The sequence below is a fragment of the Cupressus sempervirens genome, chromosome 11 (genome assembly GCF_028749045.1).
Source record: "Cupressus sempervirens isolate cs-2001-9-10 chromosome 11, ASM2874904v1, whole genome shotgun sequence".
Taxonomy (NCBI): domain Eukaryota; kingdom Viridiplantae; phylum Streptophyta; class Pinopsida; order Cupressales; family Cupressaceae; genus Cupressus; species Cupressus sempervirens.
The window spans coordinates 850,665,986-850,686,754 of record NC_143128.1 but is presented as its reverse complement, the minus strand read 5'-3'; the positions used below and the strand labels follow the sequence as shown (position 1 = coordinate 850,686,754).

Genomic DNA, 20,769 nt, shown 5'->3' with positions numbered 1-20,769 from the left:
ATCTAAATTTCAAAACTTTATCAACTATGGAGAAGATGGTTACTGGATTACCTAAACTAAATAAATATCACTCAAGTATTTGCAAAAGGTGTACTCTAGGTAGGAACACCAGAAGTCCATTTCATGATAGTACTAGAAAAAAAAAAATGTACTAAAATTAATTAATTCAGATTTATGTTGACCTATGTCTGTTCCTTCTCTTGGAGGATTTTGGTATTATATCTTGTTCATAGATGACTTCTTTAGGAAAACATGGATCTACTTTTTAAAATGCAAAGAATCATAAGAAATCCTATAGAGATTTAAAGAATTCAAAACATTGACTGAAAACTTTTTAGGGCATAAAATTAAAATCCTTAGAATTGATAACGAAGGAGAATATACCTTAGACTTGTATAAAAGGTTTTGTAAAGAATTAGGGATTAAGAGGGAGTACACTGTTCTTTATAATCCAGAACAAAACGGGGTAGCAAAAAGAAAGAATAGGACAATTATAGAAGCTGCTAGAGCCATGATTTTTGATCAAAATTTGGAATATTATCTTTGGGCAGAAGCCTCTTGTACTGTTGTATATATTCAAAACAGAAGCCCTCACTCTTACCTTAGAGATAAAACTCATAAAGAAGTATTTACTAAGGTTAAACCCAATATAAGTCATCTTAGGATTTTTGGATGCCCTGTATATATCCATGTTCTAAAAGAAAAGAGAACCAAGTTAGAACTCTCTAGGAGGTAAGGTATTTTTGTAGGGTATAGTGAAACATCTAAGGCACATAGGATTTTCGTACCTGGACAGAAAAGTATTGAACTTAGTAGGGATGTAATCTTTGAAGAAGATCTTGCATTCAAAAGAGCCATAAGTTCTAAAGAACCTTCTCCTTTATCTAGTTCTAAAAGAAATAGTGAATCTGGGTCCCAGAGGGAGAACTTAGAAGAAATTGAAGATGAAATTCAAAATATGAATCTTGAAGAAAATAGAAATTAAAAAAAAATACCACTTTGGGCCATTAAAACAGTTGAGGCAGCTCTAGAAGTTGCTACACCTTTTGGAACATTCAGAGAAAGTAAAAGACCTAAAAGATTCTCTAATTATACAACAAACATGAGTGATTTATCCAAATCAGAACCAACCAATCCTTTTGATGCTATCAATCATACAACTTGGAAAGAAGCTATAACAGAAGAATACCAATCTATTATGAAAAATGATATTTGAGAAATTGTTCCAAGACCTAAAGGAAAATTTGTTATTTCTTCCAAGTGGATATTTAAAATAAAGCATGCTGTTGATGGTAGCATTAAAAAGTATAAAGCCAGATTTGTAGCCAGAGGATTTTCTCAAAAGGAAAGGATTGATAATGAAGAAACCTTTGCTCTTGTTGCCAGATATACCTTCGTAAGAGCAGTCTTAGCGATTGCAAGAATAAAGGGATGGAAAGTACATCAGATGGATGTAAAAACAACATTACTAAATGGAAAGATTACAAAAGAAGTATATCCGGAGCAACCTGAAGGATTTGAAACTCATGATCCTAATGCTTTTGTTTGCAGGCTCAAGAAAGCTCTCTATGGGCTTAAACAGGCTCCCAGGGCCTGGTATGAAAGAATTGATAAGTATTTGACCGGCTTAGGATTCTCCAATAATGAAGCCGATTTAAATTTATATTATAAAAGAGATAAAGATGATATGGTAATTCTGATACTATATGTTGATGATTTACTAATAATAGGTGATGATCATCTCATAGATCAGTGCAAAAAAGATCTAACTAGAGAATTCAAGGTGAAAGATTTGGGACTCTTTCATTACTTCCTAGGATTGGAAGTACAACAGGGTTCTGACAGTGTCATACTTAATCAAAGGAAGTATAGATCAAATATTTTGAAGAGATTTGGAATGTGGAATTGCAAGCCTATGTCTTCTTCAATCGAGACTAATCTACATAAACTTAAGGAAGTAGCAGCAGAATCACCTTCCATAGATTCTACTCTCTATAGACAGATGATTGGGTCCCTTATGTACTTAGTAAATACAAGACCGGATATTTGCTATGTTGTTAATGCCTTAGTCAGTTTATGTGTGAACCAAAGGAGATTCACCTAGTTGCGATTAAGCACATTATGAGATACTCACAAGGCACTCTTAATTGTGGACTCAAATACGAGAAAGTTGGCTTAGACTTATATTGATTCATTGATTCAGATTGGAGTGGAAGTGTTAAAGACAAAAAAAGTACTTCAGGATGCTATTTCAGTTTAGGATCAGCGATAATATCTTGGATATGCAAAAAGCAGTCTTTAGTAGCTCAGAGCTCCACAGAAGCTGAATACACTGCAGCAGCAATGGCCTCTCGAGAACCAGTCTGTATTTGGGCAAGCCATGAATCCTACGATTATTCATTGAGATAATCAAAGTTCCATCAAGCTTTCAGTGAATCCAGTTTTTCATGATAGGTCCAAGCATATTGAAATTCCTTACCATTATGTAAAATTAGAATACATTTGCATTGCAGATCAGACAACAAACATACTCATCAAACCTCTATCTAGAGTGAAGATAGAACACTTCAGGAGGAGACTTGGTATGGTTGAGTTGTAATCCATATGTACTCTTTTATTATTAATAAAATAATTTTATTTTATTTTGTCAGACTATTGACTGTTATGGGCTCCACCATTTGCATTCATTATTTAAGAGGTGACGATCTCTGAGATAATGAGCAATTGTATAAAAGACATTATGAGCGATGACGATCTCTTAAATAATGTGCTAAACAGTAGAGTTCTACTATAAGATCTAGTTGAGTTTTAGATCTTATTGTGATGTGGACATTGCTATGTCTATGAGTCACAATTTGGATAAAAGAAGAATTTTAGTATTCTCTGGATTTCTCCTGTATTCTGGTAGATCTTAAACTCAGGATCTTGTTGTGATATAGAAATACTAGTTTCTATGAGTCACAACTTGGATAAATAATTAAATTGCTCTTCAGATTTATCCTGTATCTTATCACTAGAAAGCAGTGATTTATCATATCACAAGTTTAATAATATGACATTGTATCATGTGTTCTATGATACCAAATACTAAGAAGATTCAGACATATATAGAGTATTAATCCTTGCTTATTCATCTCTATTGATGTTGCTAGATATAATATCTCTCTGTATGATTATCAGGTTTAGAGGGAGTGTTAAGTATTTAACCCGATAACATACAATTCTGAAAGTGCAGAACGCACTAGACCTTCTTACCTTAAATATCACAAGTGTTTCTTTGAATAATATAACCTTCTAGAGAGCCGGCGACTTCTTAGAAATTGTTTGGTAATAGTTAACTAATCTAATACACTTTCTTAGTAAGCAAATGTTATAACTTTCTTTACTAATCGCCGATTTCTAGAGGGGTTATATTTGTTAACTTAGAAGGGACATGACTCTTTGAGGGACATATCCTTTGGTATCAATATTTAAGGAGGTTATTGGTGTAGTTTGAGAGCACACAGTTACAATTCAGTCTGCTCCTCTAAGCATCAATATCTAGTGATTACATTGCAGAGATACTCCCATTTAATCAAAGGTTAATTATTCCTTCCTGCATCTGCATAGAGAAGTTCAGTGTTCAACACACATTACACAATTAGGTTGGTTTCTTCAAGCAATATCATCCCACTGATCTATTGCAGAAGTATGTAATTTTCTGATCAGAAATATAGGTGTCAACTTCCTCAATATTCAGATTATTAGAAGACCATTCTCAGCATTCAAGGACTGAAATAAAAGTTTGATTCAAAGTATACAGAATTTGCAGAATCTTTACATAAAGAAACAGTGGATACTATCTACCATTTGATGCAAAATAAATGATAGAATGACAGAATGTTAATTGAGTTCTGTTGGATTCAGGGAAGTTGGGAACCTTAAATTTGATGTGATTCTGATCCAATGCAACCTTAATTTGATGTGATTCTGATCCAAGCCCTAACATGCATATCTGGGGCTCTGGAGCATTCTTGATTTGTAAACTTAACTAATGACTTGAACTTTGACAGAAGCCTTAAAAAGGAGGTATTGTCGAAGTCAATAAAGTATATGAAGGATAAGTGCCACTCAATTCTTGCATTGGTATTTGAAAGTAGATATTCAGAACATAGTCTTCACACCGCTCTTTGGATCTCTCAATTTCATCTAGTCAGAAGTAAGATTATACAATACTAACCCACCTTAAAAGACCCTGTTTGTTTTTATTTAAGAATCCAGATTGTGCTGATTCCAGACTTACAGTCAAATCTTCAGCGAAAACTCAGAAATGCAATTTGTTAATTATATCCAGGATAGGAGTGAAATGGTATTTCACCGGCTGGTGCAACTGTGAAGAGATTTTAAAGAAAACATGCTGAATACATTTCATAATTTCTTGGAGAATCATATGGTGATCCTCTATTGTCTTCTGCATTAGAAACAGTTTCCTGTGTTGAGGACAGGCATGTACATATGTGCAGATGTGCAGAGTTTTAAATTGACTTGTCTGGGCCCTAGTTAGTTGGAGAATCATATGGTGATCCTTGGTTGTCTTCTGCATTAGAAACAGTTTCCTATGTTGAGGACATATATGTACATATCTCCAGATGTGCAGAGTTTGAAAGTGATTTGTCTGGGCCCTTGAACATTAAGAAGTTTCCTATGGCAGATTTTCATATTACACAACTTATGTTTATTTTTCCTTCACATGCTAATATTTGGTTAACTGGAGCCAAAAGAGCTAAATAATTACTCCGACTGTAAGTTTTTAATTTTTCCATGGAAAATTATTTATTTATTTATTGAGCATTTTTTTTTTGTAACAAAGCCCAAGGAAATACTAGTAAGAATGGAAACAATAAAAAAGCCTAAAATGCTTGCTCTCATGAAAGTTATATTTGATTGAAAATATGTGAAACCCTTACCTTCATGGAATGAGGGTAAGGGGAGGTTACGGGGATGACGACATTCCTGTTTGGGCTTATGTCTATATCTTCAAGTAAAACTTAACTGTTTGTTATGATACACTTAGCAAACACTTAGTCTTATTTTCACATATATTTCGAAATTTCTTTTATTTTGAAAAATGGTTCAGTTGTCCCTGACTTCACTAACAGTATGAGGCTGTCTCCTGGTAATTATAATTTTGTAGAGGGAGTGCAGACTATTAAAATAGAGAATAACATATATGGGAATGATTCCTTGGAGCAAATCATATACAAAAAGAATTGAAAAGATGTCTGTCACAGTGGATATTAATTTGCAATACCGTTTATGGTAAAGCCTATTTTATAGTGATTGCTTTAATTTTATTGTTCAGGTAAACGATGCTGTCCTCACAGGCGAGACACTTGTTTCTTGTTCTTCAGATACAACTCTCAAGGTTTTTGCCTAATTTTTTAATTGCATTTTTTTTCATTTTGGTTCGGGTGTGCAGTTTTCTAATTCTTTAATATTCTCACAGACGTGGAATCCTTTCTCAGATGGGGTTTGTACCAGAACATTTCGTCAACACTCAGACTATGTTACATGCCTTGCAGCAGCATCAAAGAATGTGATTTTCTGTCTATTTATCCTGGATGCATTTCTAAATATGTTGTAAAAATGATGTCAAGTTGCTTCAAATTTTTTGAGGGGGGTGATTTTTTTCCCGTCCTCTTCTGATCCTTCCTTAATTTCATGCATTTTAGAGCAATATCGTTGCTTCAGGAGGTCTTGGTTGTGAGGTGTTCATATGGGATGTTGAAGCAGCTTTGACTCCAATCTCACGAGCCTTTGAATCAATGGATGATGATACTTCCAATGGTGTTCTCAGTTCTGGAAATTCTGTTTTGAGCAGTACTACTGGTCGAGTTACAAATGTCAACAACAATGCCACTTCATTGCATATGTCACAGATGCAGGGGTACAGTCCAATTGCAGCTAAAGGACACAAGGAATCAGTTTATGCATTGGCTATGAATGATGTGGGTAGCTTGCTTGTGTCTGGAGGGACTGAGAAGGTAATGTCATTTTAACATATTATCAAAACTGAGTTTGTGTTAGCTTCATCAATTCCTTTAATGTGCAATTAAATGTTTTTTGTTTTTCATGTAGAACTTGTTTTCATGGCAGGTAGTGCGGGTTTGGGATCCAAGAACTGGGGCAAAACAAATGAAACTTAGGGGGCACAGTGACAACGTGCGAGCTCTGATATTGGATTCCACTGGCAGGTAGTTGTAATTATAGTATGTGTTCTTCAGGAATATCTTTAAGATGTTTTAAGGAATCTGTATTCCATAGCAAGTTTCATAGGATTCTGTTTAGATTGTATCATAAAGAAACCAAGTGATATGATATTTCACAGCACATTTTGCAATGTGCTTTGTTATGACTATTGATGCACTTTATTCTAAGGCAAGTAACAGTTTCCAATGGCTGAGACATATTAATGATTTATTTGATTTGGTAGACACGCACACACATTCACCCACCCACCCACACCCACACAAACATCATAGGGACCATTAGATTGGCCTACAGAAGTCAACTATGATTGCCAGAATTGGAGTAAGTCATGTTGAGATAGTGAAATTTTATAAGTGCCTTTGCCTTAAGTTTTATGTTCTAGACTCATTAGGTTATAGCCTAATCGTTTATGATTCTTTGGTTTTCTATTCAATTTTTTTATCTATGTGCTGTAATTAGAGTTTTTTTGGTTATTAGACTGTTTTACTGTGTGCTGTCATTAGTCTCTTGTACAAATCACAGAAACATGCCTCAGTATTTTATCACGCATTCATGTACAAAACTCCATGTTATATTTTAGTTAGCAGACTAATGAAAAGTCTGACATGACTTTTATTTGAATTTTTGACTTTGCAGGTTCTGCTTATCTGGATCATCAGATTCTATGATACGGTGAGCTGTGCTTGTTATGAACATGCTAAATTTGATGCAAAATATTATTCTACTGTAGATCATTGAATATTCAGGCTGCTTTCGCCAATGACATATACTCTTTGTTTCCAATTTTAGCATTTGGTTAAAAGTGGCAGAGCTATGAAACTATGTAATTGACTAAGGTATATTCATACAAATTCAAATTTTCAAAGATGTCAGGAGATGTGCTTTAAAGTGAGTTGTATAAAGATGAGAAAACGGCTGAAGTAAAATGCAGAAATTAAGTTATTTCATTTTATTGTGAAAGGTATTTTTCATTGGTTGACAAAACGAAACAAAATAAAATTATATCATAGGAACATTCTGTGGAGCAAAACCTTCATCTCATTTACCAACGACAAGTGCAAAACATAAACTTTTTTGTATTTTATCATAACATACTGTTTGTAAGGGTACAATTAGATATCTTTTCTTGTTTTAGTTCTAAAGAAAGTACAGAAATGCATTTCCATTAAGAGTGTTATTGATGTGTGTTTTATGACCCACCAGACAGTAGAACAAAATACTGAAATATCTTATCCTCTCTCGAATAAAGTCTCGTATATGCTTAGATTGTTAGAAGACCATACAATGGCTTCAAGGTTCCTTTAACGTTAGGTCTTGACTGTGGATAAGCTCGGTGGTTGATGTGATTTGCTGATGATCACAAGGGGCCTTACGTGTTTACTCAGATTCATTTCAAGCGATACTGGATGTGGGAGCTATCTCAAGTTTTTACAATGAAGTACTTTTTTGGTTTTTCACAAAATATGTAGAAACCAAATAGGATAGGGTTTAGAGATTCTATTTTACTCCTAAGGGAAGTAATGACAATAGATAGTACTTTCATAGACAAATTCCTCAATTTACTGAGCTTCGCTTTGCCAAGTTATACTACAACTACATGTGAACTTGTGCAATCTTCAAGGGTTATGCCAAAGATTTTCACACCACAATATACACCATCATGAAGAACAATGTATATGAGTGATAGAAGTTAAACATATGCATGAAAGGGGTTCAGGCTAACTTTGCACAACGATTTAGAATCAATAAAAGGTCAAAAGTATGAACCAAAGGAACTCATCAATACACCATCATCTTCTCCATTGCAATCACACCACTTCAACTAAACTAAACTTAATCTAAGTGAGGGAATTTAAGAGAACAAGCAAGCACCAAGACACATCAATTATTCACTAAGCATCAATGAAAACGCTATTATCTTAGTAGCTCATAGCAACAATCTTAGAAAATCCTCCTTTACAAATGAGAAGTGAGGCCTTTATATAAGCCCTCGATTACAATGGGCGGCCTGGATGATCACAATAATCGATGGCCAAGATTGTGCCACATCAGCCCTAATAAGTTTAGGGCAGAGAAAAGGAATCTATATAAATGCAATAAGGAATCTACTACTATAGTGGGTAATAAATGGCCACTATGCAATGCTCATTTAGGAAGGGAGTGGGGTGCAATAAATGACCACTAAGAACACCCACTATGCATTAGATGCATCCATCCTAGTATGTATTTGTACCAAATCATTGGCATGCTTAAATGCTTTCTCCTGAATTCCTTCAACCCAAACCTTCGCATGTTGAGCAATCCTGTTAGAAATAATAAGATTGAAATGAACTAAAAATAAATAATCATAAATTAATCCAAGAGAGTTTGTAATGAACATAATTACCATACTTTGCAAGAGCTTTCCAAAAGATCAACACAATAATGGAGGCACAGATTTTTGAAAGGGGAAAGCAAAGAAAACTCCTTGTGAATTATATGAATGAGGCAAATGCCTAAGAATGAAGAGAGAGAGAGAGAGGAGATAATGAGGAGCCATAGGGCTCATTACATGAACTACATCGTAATTGTGTATTAAGAATGAGAGAGAAGCATCTCTTATAAAGAGATGAGAGGAGGAGTTATTTGTAACTCCTAAGTGAACGATTGTCACATTCATAAGTGTGTGCATAACAAGTGTCATAATCCTCTTAAGGAGGAATAAACTATTTTCCTTAATAAAGGAATTACAAAAAAGGACTGGTCCTCACATGTGGACAAACAACTTAAGGGATACCTTGGTTTATCACATTTAATAAATACAACCAAGGAAAGATTATAAATTCTAACACCCCCCTTTAATCTTTACTTGGGGAAATTACATCAAAGGGTATTAAAGCCAAATTTTTACAATGAAATTCTAAATAGCAGCAACTTGATCTTTGAGAATGTCTTCAATTATGCAAAAGGTCTCTTGTGAGTGTAGGTAGATCTTCGTAGATCCAAGAGAGAAGTGGATAGGTAATCTGAATATATAGCAAATAATATTGTCTTGTATGGATTACCTGAAAAACATAGACACAAGAAACAAGACAACTATCCACAAGGAGCATTACATTTTATATTCAAATTAGAAATCCTTTTAAATAAGGATAAGAAAATTTTCATAGAGAAATAGAGAGGAAAATACTACATGTTACCACAAAGCAATGAAGTTAACCTGATATTATATGCTCAAAATATTATCAACAAGGACAAAAAAGCTTGATCAGTGTTCTCAAGAAAAGTATATTATACTAATGTACTAATGACTATAGACAAGGCCAACTAATGATATGTGCATCAACATTGCATCAATCACGTGGATATAGACAGTCCACTTAATGAATCATCCCATTGCAAATTAATGGGTGATCAATTCATAACATGCATGATTCATGATCTAAGCAATGAAGTATGCAAATCATTATCACATTAATATATGAAAATAAAGTATAAGGAGAGACATGCTGATCAAATTAGTATTATCATGAATTTTGTTAGGATACTAAAAGGAATGGATTATGAGGATTTAACAACATATAGCCTTCAAATTGGATTAAATCATCTGAATTTGGAGGGAAGAACTCCAATAATAACATCCTCTCCATTGATGAACAAAATGGAACAATATGGAGGGAAACTCCATAAATATCAACCTTTCAAAGTAGAGCATATAGAATCAAATGGAGGGAAACTCCATATAAATATCAATCTTTCAAAGTGGAACCAATAGAACCAAATGGAGGGAAACTCCATAAAGATATTATCCTATCAAAGTGGAACAGATAGGATCAAATGGATGGAAACTCCATATAAAATGAGTGCACACCAATATAAGATGGAGGGATACTCCATGGGCCAGATAAGGAAACTATGTATTAGTTATATTGAGGGGACCTACATAGTTAACCTTGAAAAATTGGCTCCCTATGCAACTCAAAAAAAAAAAAATCATATAAATCATGTAGATCAATGGTATAAAACCATAAAGTGCCAACATGGGCATAGAATGATGCTATAAAAGCATAAAAGTGCAACTAAGTGCATATCAAAAGATCACAATGAAGGCAAATGTGTAAGATAACTCATAATCCATTTAAGGTCAATGCAGGTATCCAAGGAAGATCAATGGAAAAATAAACAAAGAATGGATATCAGGTATAAACTCCTTCGAGGGTAAACATGAGTACGTAATTCATTTTGTGAAGTTATATATCAATTTCTGAATCATAATAGTCATAAATAAAATTATATATTTATCTGGGTATATATGTGTGCACCCATATATACTCAAATAAATATATGTAAATGATAAGTCACAATATTGAGAGAAAAAAGATATATATCAAGTTGAATGAAGACAAAATCTCTTAAATAGTAATGTTTGATAAATTGAAATAACGGAATCTAATCACAATCAAAGAAATATATTATCATTAGAAAATAGAGTACTCTTTTTGTTTAAAAAAATAACATAACGGAATTTTCAGAATGATGAAAGTCGAAAAAGCATATTACATGAACAACTAAAAAATATTCATGTCATGTCAAACAAGTAATTATGCATCAAAACAAATGGAAAAGGTTGTATAGGGTACCTATGATAAATGGACTATTTTAAAACACCCAAAATGGCTTAATAACCTCAAGAGGCGAAAAATCACAAGGGTGATCCAAATTAAACCATAGCTAAAGAAATATTATATCACGAATCGTTTAATGGGTTATATGAATCAAATTGAATATGTGAACAAAAAAAAACATAATGAATATATGAAGTAAGGATTATAAAGAGTACAAATTATTGTTACTTCTAAAAAGGATTAAATATTGAAACAAATTTTCTACGAAAATTTAAATATTGAAACAATAAAATAAAATATTCAAAGTTAAATATTCACATATTAAATATTCAAATATTGAAATAATAACCTTTGATATATATTTTACAAATTTATAAACTTACATATCTAAAAATTTATTTATTTTATTTAAAAAATATAAATAAACATTGAAAACAAAATAGGAACTTGAACAATGTAGTAATTTAAAGATTTAATTTAAATCATATTTATGAACTACGTCTTATTAGAAAAAAAAAAAACTAAAAATAAATTCACTAATATTTAAGTTAGAGGGTAAATATTATAAAAGTATAAATTTAATAAGAAGACCTTACTTCCCTTCTAAATTTTAGGAAAAAATAAACAAATAAAATTGAATATCTTATTAAAGCACATTTCCTACGTCTCTTTTTAAGGAGCTCTTTCAAAAAGGTAAACACCTCTAAAATTTTGATGTAAGCGTAAAGGGAAGCTATCAAATAATATTTCATTGGTTAAAACGATTTTAAAACAACAATAATGTAATAATGCTAGTTTATAGAGATAAAGTGACTCCTAACGATGATGGACTTTTAAATATTAATGCTTAGTGCTAAGTTTTATAAAAGTGGTATAAAAGGAGAATGCTAAATAAGACACTTTTGTAAGCCTAAAGATGAAAGGCTGTGTGACTTTAAATTTTAGATTTAATAAAATTAACTTTTTTATTGTCGATAAGGAAAGAAGAACCCCATATTAACTTTTTTATGAATAATGAATACTTGTTGGAAACTTGTATGATGCTATTGACGTTATGATTATACAATCTTGCATAAAGGGCATTAGCAAGTAGTTGTAGAAAAGAATATAATGAAAACAAAATGACTCAGATTGGCAAAGGCTAAATCCGGAAGATGCATAGCAATGAATGTACATATAATGAATGTCGTGATAGAAGAGCAGATGCATTAGGTACCAAAAAATGGGAATATAGAATTCATAATAATTTTAAAATGCCTTTGAACGAATATCTCAGTTGCAGAGGGGTCGGTGGAATGATGACTTGTCAAAAGAAATTGAAATAAATTGTGCGCTCTATGCATGTTGAAAAGAATATTGTAATAAATAGCATAGACTTATATTTGAAAAAAATGAAACACTCCAACTAAAAGGTCAAAAAGGTTGTGCCAAGGGATGAACAACAGTCTACATAAAGGACCAATAATATTGCAGAACCTAGAACTAAAAAGATTTTTGTGGGTGGTTTAGCTCCAATTGTTATTGAGGATGACTTTAGAAAGTATTTTGAGCAGTTTGGTAATATAATAGATGTAGTTGTAATGTATGACCACACTACTCAAAGGCATCGAGGCTTTGGCTTCATTACTTATTACTTAGAGGATGCAGTGGATAAGGTTCTTCAACAGACCTTCCATGAACTCAAGGAAAAGACTGTGGAGGTGAAGCGGGCCATCCCCAAGGAGATGTCTCCAGGAAATACAAGAGGTCCTGCTGGACGTGGAACCAGTTATGGTGGGCCATATATGCAAGGATATGGTCCAAGTACAGTTGGGGCTTATGGAGTGCGCCCACCTATGTTACCATGTTAGAAATAATAAGATCGAAATGAACTAAAAATAAAGAATCATAAATTAATCCAAGAGAGTTTGTAATGAACATAATTACCATACTTTGCAAGAGCTTTCCAAGATCAACACAATAATGGAGGCACAGATTTTTGAAAGGGGAAAGCAAAAAAAAACCCCTTGTGAATTATATGAATGAGGCAAATGCCTAAGAATGAAGAGAGAGAGAGGAGATAATGAGGAGCCATAGGGCTCATTATATGAACTACATCGTAATTGTGTATTAAGAATGAGAGAGAAGCATCTCTTATAAAGAGATGAGAGGAGGAGTTATTTGTAACTCCCAAGTGAATGATTGCCACATTCATAAGTGTGTGCATAACAAGTGTCATAATCCTCTTAAGGAGGAATAAACTATTTTCCTTAATAAAGGAATTACAAAAAAGGACTTGTCCTCACATGTGGACAAACAACTTAAGGGATACCTTGGTTTATCCCATTTAATAAATACAACCAAGGAAAGATTATAAATTCTAACAAATCTGCTTGATTCTATCAATATTATCAACTACTTCAGCTGAAACACTTGTCAGAGCGATAAATGATGGACCTTCCTCTGTAATTGGATGAGGTAGGTTGTTGATGCACTGACACAAGACTTTGATTTCTCCTTTCTGCTTTTTGTATCCATCTTCTAACTTCTTTAGTCTATCCTTCAAAGCTTGCGTAGAGTCATCAAATTTTTCTAAGATTTGCTCTCGGATACATGACCAAGATTGATTTCCATGACATGGTACTCATTTGGAGCAATTTGATTTTTACACTTGTCAACTCTAGGAGTTGCAATCTGCAAAATTCTGGACCCCGATTCTCCTATGACAACCTTAGTGAATCTTTTTGCTTCCCCTTGCTCTTCTGATCGATTCGCTTGGTCCAAAATTTCCTGTAATTCAATTATTGGATCAAGCTCCTTTTGCTGACTCTTCTGAATTTGTTGCTTCAACCATTCGGGAATGGGTATACTTTGGTCCCGTTAGATCACCAATTGTTCTCTCCTTTGGATTGCTTGATTGTCAATCTCCTCTTCACCTTCTGGACTACCCATTGTCACTTCCGGAATTGCAACTTCAACATTTAGAAACCGTATCACTACTGCAGGAGCTTCTCTGTCTTTTGGATCAGCCTCATCCTCCATTATTTCTCGCTTTAAGATGGTAGCGAGACTTTCCTTTATAGCTACATCTTGATTTCTTCCTCTCCCTTGCACGGATTTGTCATAGGCATTTATACTCAGTCAATCATGTATTGGCCTATCCAAATTTTCTTCTTGCTCAAATCTTCTTATGCTTGTCTCTACTTCCTGCCTTTCAAATGTTTCTATCTCTTGAACACTGGGAGTGCGACTCGAATAAGAGGGAGCATTTCCATGTTTCTGCTTCTTCCATTGAGGCTCTTGGATGATTTTCTCACTCGAAGGATATTGCTCTCGAGCTACCTCTTTCTCCTCCTCGATTCCTTCATCTTCTGATGGTGTTGCTCTTTCTTTAGTAGTCCCGTCGGATATTTGTCCTAGTCTTTCATCCCTGAGTGGTTGGCGACCAATCAATCTATATGTGAATTCGTTTAATGGCGCAACTATTTTTTCAAGCTTACGCTCAATCCACCACATTGTAAAATCCAAGATTGGCTTTGAAAGAATATCTAGATCTATGACTTCTTTCCTTTTCCAATCATATGGCTAAACTATCATTTCTAGATTGAATCCTTTTCGCATCACATTTGGATCTTCCTCCATTTGATCGGGAGCCCGAAATATGTTACATGCTCTGATAATGTTCAATGGTAATTTAGAATGCATCCTCTTTCTAATATTGGTCTCATTTGCAGTAGTTGCCCAAAAATCCTTGAGGTGAACTTTATGTATGTACTTTGATCCCACTACTGATGTGATCTTGTTGTAGGGATCAAAATCAGATCTTTTCGGATAAATCAAAAGACGAAAGAAGTGAAGCGCATCTGATGATCTCTCTGCAACCTTTAGACATGGGCATACTTCAGGTTTTTCCTTCTCCTATGGAAATTGGGAATTGCAATCCCAACTTCTTCCCTTTTTGGATCTTGTCATATGTTGTAAGTTGCCGAGTAAGCTCTAACAAGACCAACTTATCCATTGGGTACCTAGGAAGTTTGTATGATTCCAAGGAAAATCCTTGAATTCAGATGTATGAAAAGGTAGGAAATTGGATGAACTAAGCACCGTAATCTTCGATCAAGTTCATCGCACCAACTGACAATCTCATATATAGTCTCTTTTCCAGTGTTCTCACTATGTGCATGGCAAAGGCATCATTAACTCATGTGTAATCATCCTTGGAATATAAATGCAACTGTGGGTAACATTCATGAACTTTCAAGTGTTGGGTTCCGCTTCCAGTCGGTCCTTTGCATTGTAGTCCATCATAATTCATCCTCCGTGCTAGCATGTAGATGACGTAATAGCTCATGTAAAATTTCCTTGTGTGCTCTAGATTCATCAACTGTTCATTTAGGTTATCACTTATGAGCCAAGCCCAATCTATCTTGTCACCTTCTTCTGTCACTTGCTCAATGAAGAACCACATCCAAGGTTCAAATCTATAAGAATGAGGCATGCCAAATATGCGACTCAGCATCATGATCATGTTGCTATACTCTCTCTGCAAGTCGAGCCATACTATTTCTTTAGAAATCTTGGAATGATGCGATCTATTCTTTTTCAACCATCTTTTGTTGATTATTTCTTCACAAAAATGGACTCTAGAGCTATAGATTCTAAGTGCTTGCTACAGTGTTTTCGTGACCATCCTCGGGTGAGAAGGAGTCCCAAATGCTTGAGAAATGGATGGCCAAGAAAAATCTGCGAGAATATTTTGTTTTGAATCCTTGATGCTTATGTCCCTAGGACTATAGTGTTTGGTGCATTCCACGATCAACTCCAGATGCTGAAAGGAAGGAGGGAAACCAGCTGCAACAACAATTCCTTTTCTGACAATTCTAGTAGCTAGGTGTGTAGGATGATGGTCATTGTATTCGAACACTATCCGATTAAATTCTTTTAACTCAAGGCCGCTAAGGCTTGTATCTCCAATTTTTGCTCTCTTTGACATCATTTTGGATTCTGGGTAGAATCCTCTTCTTTCATTCTTTATCAATTGTCCGCATGCCTCTTTTGATTCTCGAGTTTCTGCCATTCTTCCTACCTGCAAAACAAAAAAATTCAATTGTAAGAATATGGAAAAGCATAAAAAGACAGACAATTTCTCGAAAAGACGAAGTGTTGGAACTTTGTCAGAATTCCCAGATTATTCTCGGGATTCACGAAGATTTCTCCAACTCATTGAAATATTTACTTTTGATGAAATTCAGAATCTTGCTTCACTAATTCCAGGAAAACTCCTTTGGTCTCTCCTCAGCGATCTCAAAAATTTCTTCAAAAAAAATCTAACTCCCAACGCTCTAAATTTTGGTCTCTCTCTCTCTCTCTCTCTCTCACACACACACACACACACACACACACACACACACACACACACACTCAATTTGTTCTTCAATTTTGTGGGTGTGAGAAAGAATGAAATGACTTGATTACATAAGTCGTCCCCCTGTAAAAGGTACCATTAAAGCTGTAGGCTAAAATTAGGTAGTTGCTTTACTTAGCCACCAAGATAACCATTTGTTGTGCCATTTGTCATTTTTCTCCTTTCTTTTCAAAAAGATTCCATTTTGATGCTTTTAAGTTTAGGATGAAGCTAAGTCCTCATTCATCCACTTCTGACTTATTGGAAATTAATTAATTAAATATCAATTAAACATCAATATATAATTAATTTTCATGTTTTAATTTCCTTTCAATTTCTCCCAATACTTCATTTTTTGGTTTTTTTTTCAAAATTAATTAAATAAAATATTAATGAAAATTAATATTTAATTCTTCATGTAAATCCAAAATCATTTGCACAAAGTTCCTTCCGAGAAAAAAACGGTTTTAAATTCCAAATTTTTCATTCCTAGGGCTTTTCCAACTTTTGACATTTTTTGATTTCGATGGATTTCTTTTCAAATTTGTGATTTTTTCAATCTTTCGAATTTTTTTGACTTTTTCATGACTTTCACACCTTTTTGGATTTTGCAATTTTTCTTAGTCATGGATTCTCCAAAATATCAGGTTTTCTCAATTTTTTGAATTTTTAAACTTTTCCAAAACTTTCCTCATTTGGATTCCAAAATTGTTGCCCTTCGGAATTTTCACGATGATTTGGATTTTTCCACAGCCTTTTCAATTATCCATGATTTTTGCAAAATTTTCAACTTCGGAAATTTTCCAAAATTTTTGGATTTTTCTGAGTTTTAGATTTCAATTTTTTTTCCAAATCTCTTGGATTTTTGAACTTAAAAAATAAATTCTTGTTTGCATAGCAGAATTTTCTCACTATTGTGGACTCCAAAATTTTCAAATTTCCTCTTATTTATCCAACTTTTTCCCCTTTTTGGATTTCTCCGAATTCTCATCCTTTTTTCATGATGCTTTGGATTTTCCAAATTTTAAATTTTCTCATATTTTGGATTTTCTTGAAATCTTATCTTTTCGCGCCCAAGCAGTTTTGGAAGAGTTGGGAATTTTGTCCACGAGAAACTTTCCACAACAAGGTAAAAATATTGCACTCAATAAAGGAGACTTGGTGGGGATTCAAAATAGAAGTCCATGATACATTTTAGCATGCATTCTACGAGGGAAAAAAACAAAATTTAGGTATGTGAAGGATTCATGCAAAACAAAATCCATAATGGGCTAAAAAGCATATCCCAGGAAATGTGGAAAGTGCAAATTTAATGCAATGAAGGACTTTCATTACTCGGGCAAAATTCTTAATGCACTTTGCGCTCTGAGAATGGTGGAGAGTGCATTTTTGAGGGTGTTGTGGATTTTCTGTCCATAGAAGACATTCCATGATGGCATGGAAAGACCTGCTCCAAGTATAGTGGAGAGCACATTTTAAAGGAGACTGTGGATTTTTAACATGTTGGACAAAATCCTCCGCAGGGTGATTTCCACAGTTTGAGTTTCACAAAGAGCACATTTTTGAGGGCATGGGGGATCCTTGATTGTTTGGCCTTCCTTGAGTTGCATTGAAATTAACTCCACCTTGATCGGGAATCCATGTTTCCAAGTGTATCATTTTTTGCAAATGGAATGCACAAATTGCTGAAGGTAGGTGGGGAAGGCTCCACGGTAGACCGTTGTGCATACATGCCTTGTTTAGCTGCGCACAGAGTGAGAGAGGGGTCCCAAGTATGGGCGATGTTGAGACAAAATATCACAAGAAGTGCCACACAAGCTATGGCTGCTATCAAAGTTAAAGTTTTGAATTTATTGATGTCAAGACATTAGAAAAGAGAAGGTAATATTCTCTATTATCTGGTAATGGGGGATGGATGAAGTGTAGAATGATATAGATTTGAGCCCCACATAAAGAATGTACCTGCAAGAGAAAAACAAAATGGAGTCAGTCACTGATGACTGAGCAATGGAAAATCTTATATCCTCTTTCCTAATGAGGTAACTTCCATATATTCAAAACATCACCATGAAAGCATCAAAAGGGAAGAAGTCATAATGCAGATTCAGTTGTATCATCATACATGGAATAGTTATTATCAGCAAAAGTATTGAAACAAAGATGATATTGATCATATCAGAGCTAACTGACTATTGATAAGAAAAAAAGGGAAGCCTCAAAAGGGTCATGACCTTATAAGTATCGGCAAATCACTATAGGTTGGTGATAGCTTGTATTAAACAGCTTAGAATGCTATTGGATGACAAGAATACAAGAGAATCAGGCAATAATAACTATCTTTCAACAGTGAACCACATTATACTTTGTTATTATTTCAAGACCAAATTCAGATAATATATCAGTTGAATCAGCAAATGATCAGTTCGGAAGAGTGTGAATTTGGTTACCATTACCAGCATAATCAGAATATGTTATTCCATAGAGACTTGTAAAGTTCTGCAAATTCTGATTTATCAGATCTGAGATAATACCTTTAGGTTTGCTGTTACGATCTTCCTTCTTTGTTATTTTGAAATGCTGATGACAATATTAATTGTCCTTCTGAAATATATATTTATCACAGCAAGTATTTGTGGCAGAGTTGTTTAAAGGAGCAGACTTGGTGTTCTATTGTGTGTCCTTTAACTACAACTATACCCTCCTCATATACTATAACTAAAGGGCATGTCCCTTAACGGGACATGACCCTACCTAGGTTGGCCCACAATGGCTTCTTATAATTGGTGCCTAGAATGAGAATTAGTTTAACAATAAACATAACTAAATTAAGTTGATGTTAATGCTAAGACAAGGTCATCACCAAAGATCGCCGATCATGCCTATTCAAGGGGCAATGTATTAATAGCCTTTAAAATGGTTTTATATGAAATAAGAGGGATGTGCGATCTGCATAGTCAGACTAGTATGAGGATCGAAGTGATAGTTTTAACACTCCCTCTTAACTTGATAATCATACTGAGAGATAACATATCTAGCATCATCAATTACGATGAATAAGCATAGAATGATACTTTATATCTATCTAAATCTTCTTCTTAGCATGTGGTATTATTGAACACATGATCCTATGCCATATTACTATATCTGTGATATGACATATCACTTATACTAGTGATAACAATATTGCAATGAATACAGTATATAGGATAACATCCAGAGAATAATTAAATTCTTCATTTACCCAAGTTGTGACTCATAGGTACTGACATTCCTATATCACAACATGATCTTGAGTTAAGATCACCCAGAACATAGGATAAACTCCGGAGAATAATAAAATTCTTTCTTTATCCAAATTGTGACTTATAGGCATAACAATGTCTATATCACAATGTTATCTTGAACTCCTCTAGATCTAATAGTAGATCTCTACTGTTTAGCACATTATTTAAAAGATCGTCATAATGTCGTTCATACAAGTGTTCATTATCTCAAAGATCGTCACCTCTAAAATAATGAATACAAATGATGGAGCCCATAACAGTCAATAGCCTGACAATAAAATTATTTTATTAAAAATTTAAAGAATACAAATGAATTACAATTCAACCATACCTAGTCTTTTCGTGAAGTGATCTATCTTCGCTTAAGAGAGGTTTGGTGAGAATATCTGCTGTCTAATTTCCAGTGCAAATGTATTCTAATTTTACAGTATTCCTGTCTACCATATCTCTTACATAATGGTAAGGAATTTTGATATGTTTAGACTTGTTATGAAAAACTGGATTCATAGAAAGCTTGATTGAACTCAGATTATAACAATGAATAATCGCAGGATTCATGGCTTGACCAAATAATCCCACAAGTAACTTTCTAAGCCAAATTGCTTCCCGAGAGGCCATCGCTGCTGCAATGTATTCAGCTTCTGTGGAACTTTGTGCTATTGAAGACTGCTTTTTGCATATCCATGATATCATTGCTAAGCCTAAACTGAAACAACATCTTGAAGTGCTTTTCCTGTCAGTAACACTACTAGCCCAATCTGAGTTTGTGTATCCATTTAGGTATAATTCAACTTTCTCATACTTGAGCCCAAGGTTAAGAGTGCCTTGTATCCATGATGTGCTTGACTGCAACTAGGTGAATCTCCTTTGGCTCACACATAAACTAACTTAATGCATTAACAACATAGCAAATGTTAGGTCTTGTATTTACCAAGTACATAAGAGACACAGTCATATGTCTGTAAAAAGTGGAATCTATGGAAGGTGATCCTGTCGCTGCTTCCTTAAGTTAATGTAAATTAGTCTCCATGGGAGAAGACATAGGCTTGCAGTTCCACATTCCAAATCTCTTCAAGATGTCTAATGTATACTTTCCTTGATTGAGTATGATTCTGTCAGAATTCCGCCATACTTCCAGTCTTAGGAAGTAATGGAGTCCTAAATCTTTAATCTCAAATTCTCTGATTAGATCTTTATTGCATTGATCTATGAGACGATCATCACATGTTATTAGTAAATCATCAACATA

General features: G+C 34.1%; 1 protein-coding gene across 1 annotated transcript in view; it reads left to right on the top strand.

Annotated features, from left to right (window-relative positions):
* Nucleotides 1-20,769, top strand: part of LRS1 (Transducin/WD40 repeat-like superfamily protein) — a 135,379-nt gene that overhangs the window by 45,282 nt on the left and 69,328 nt on the right. Inside the window, exons 4-8 of the mRNA XM_089811427.1 lie at nucleotides 5,342-5,404; nucleotides 5,486-5,575; nucleotides 5,712-6,023; nucleotides 6,136-6,233; nucleotides 6,886-6,921. Of these exons, the coding sequence (XP_089667553.1) occupies nucleotides 5,342-5,404; nucleotides 5,486-5,575; nucleotides 5,712-6,023; nucleotides 6,136-6,233; nucleotides 6,886-6,921 (599 nt within the window). The remainder of the gene's footprint in view (nucleotides 1-5,341; nucleotides 5,405-5,485; nucleotides 5,576-5,711; nucleotides 6,024-6,135; nucleotides 6,234-6,885; nucleotides 6,922-20,769) is intronic.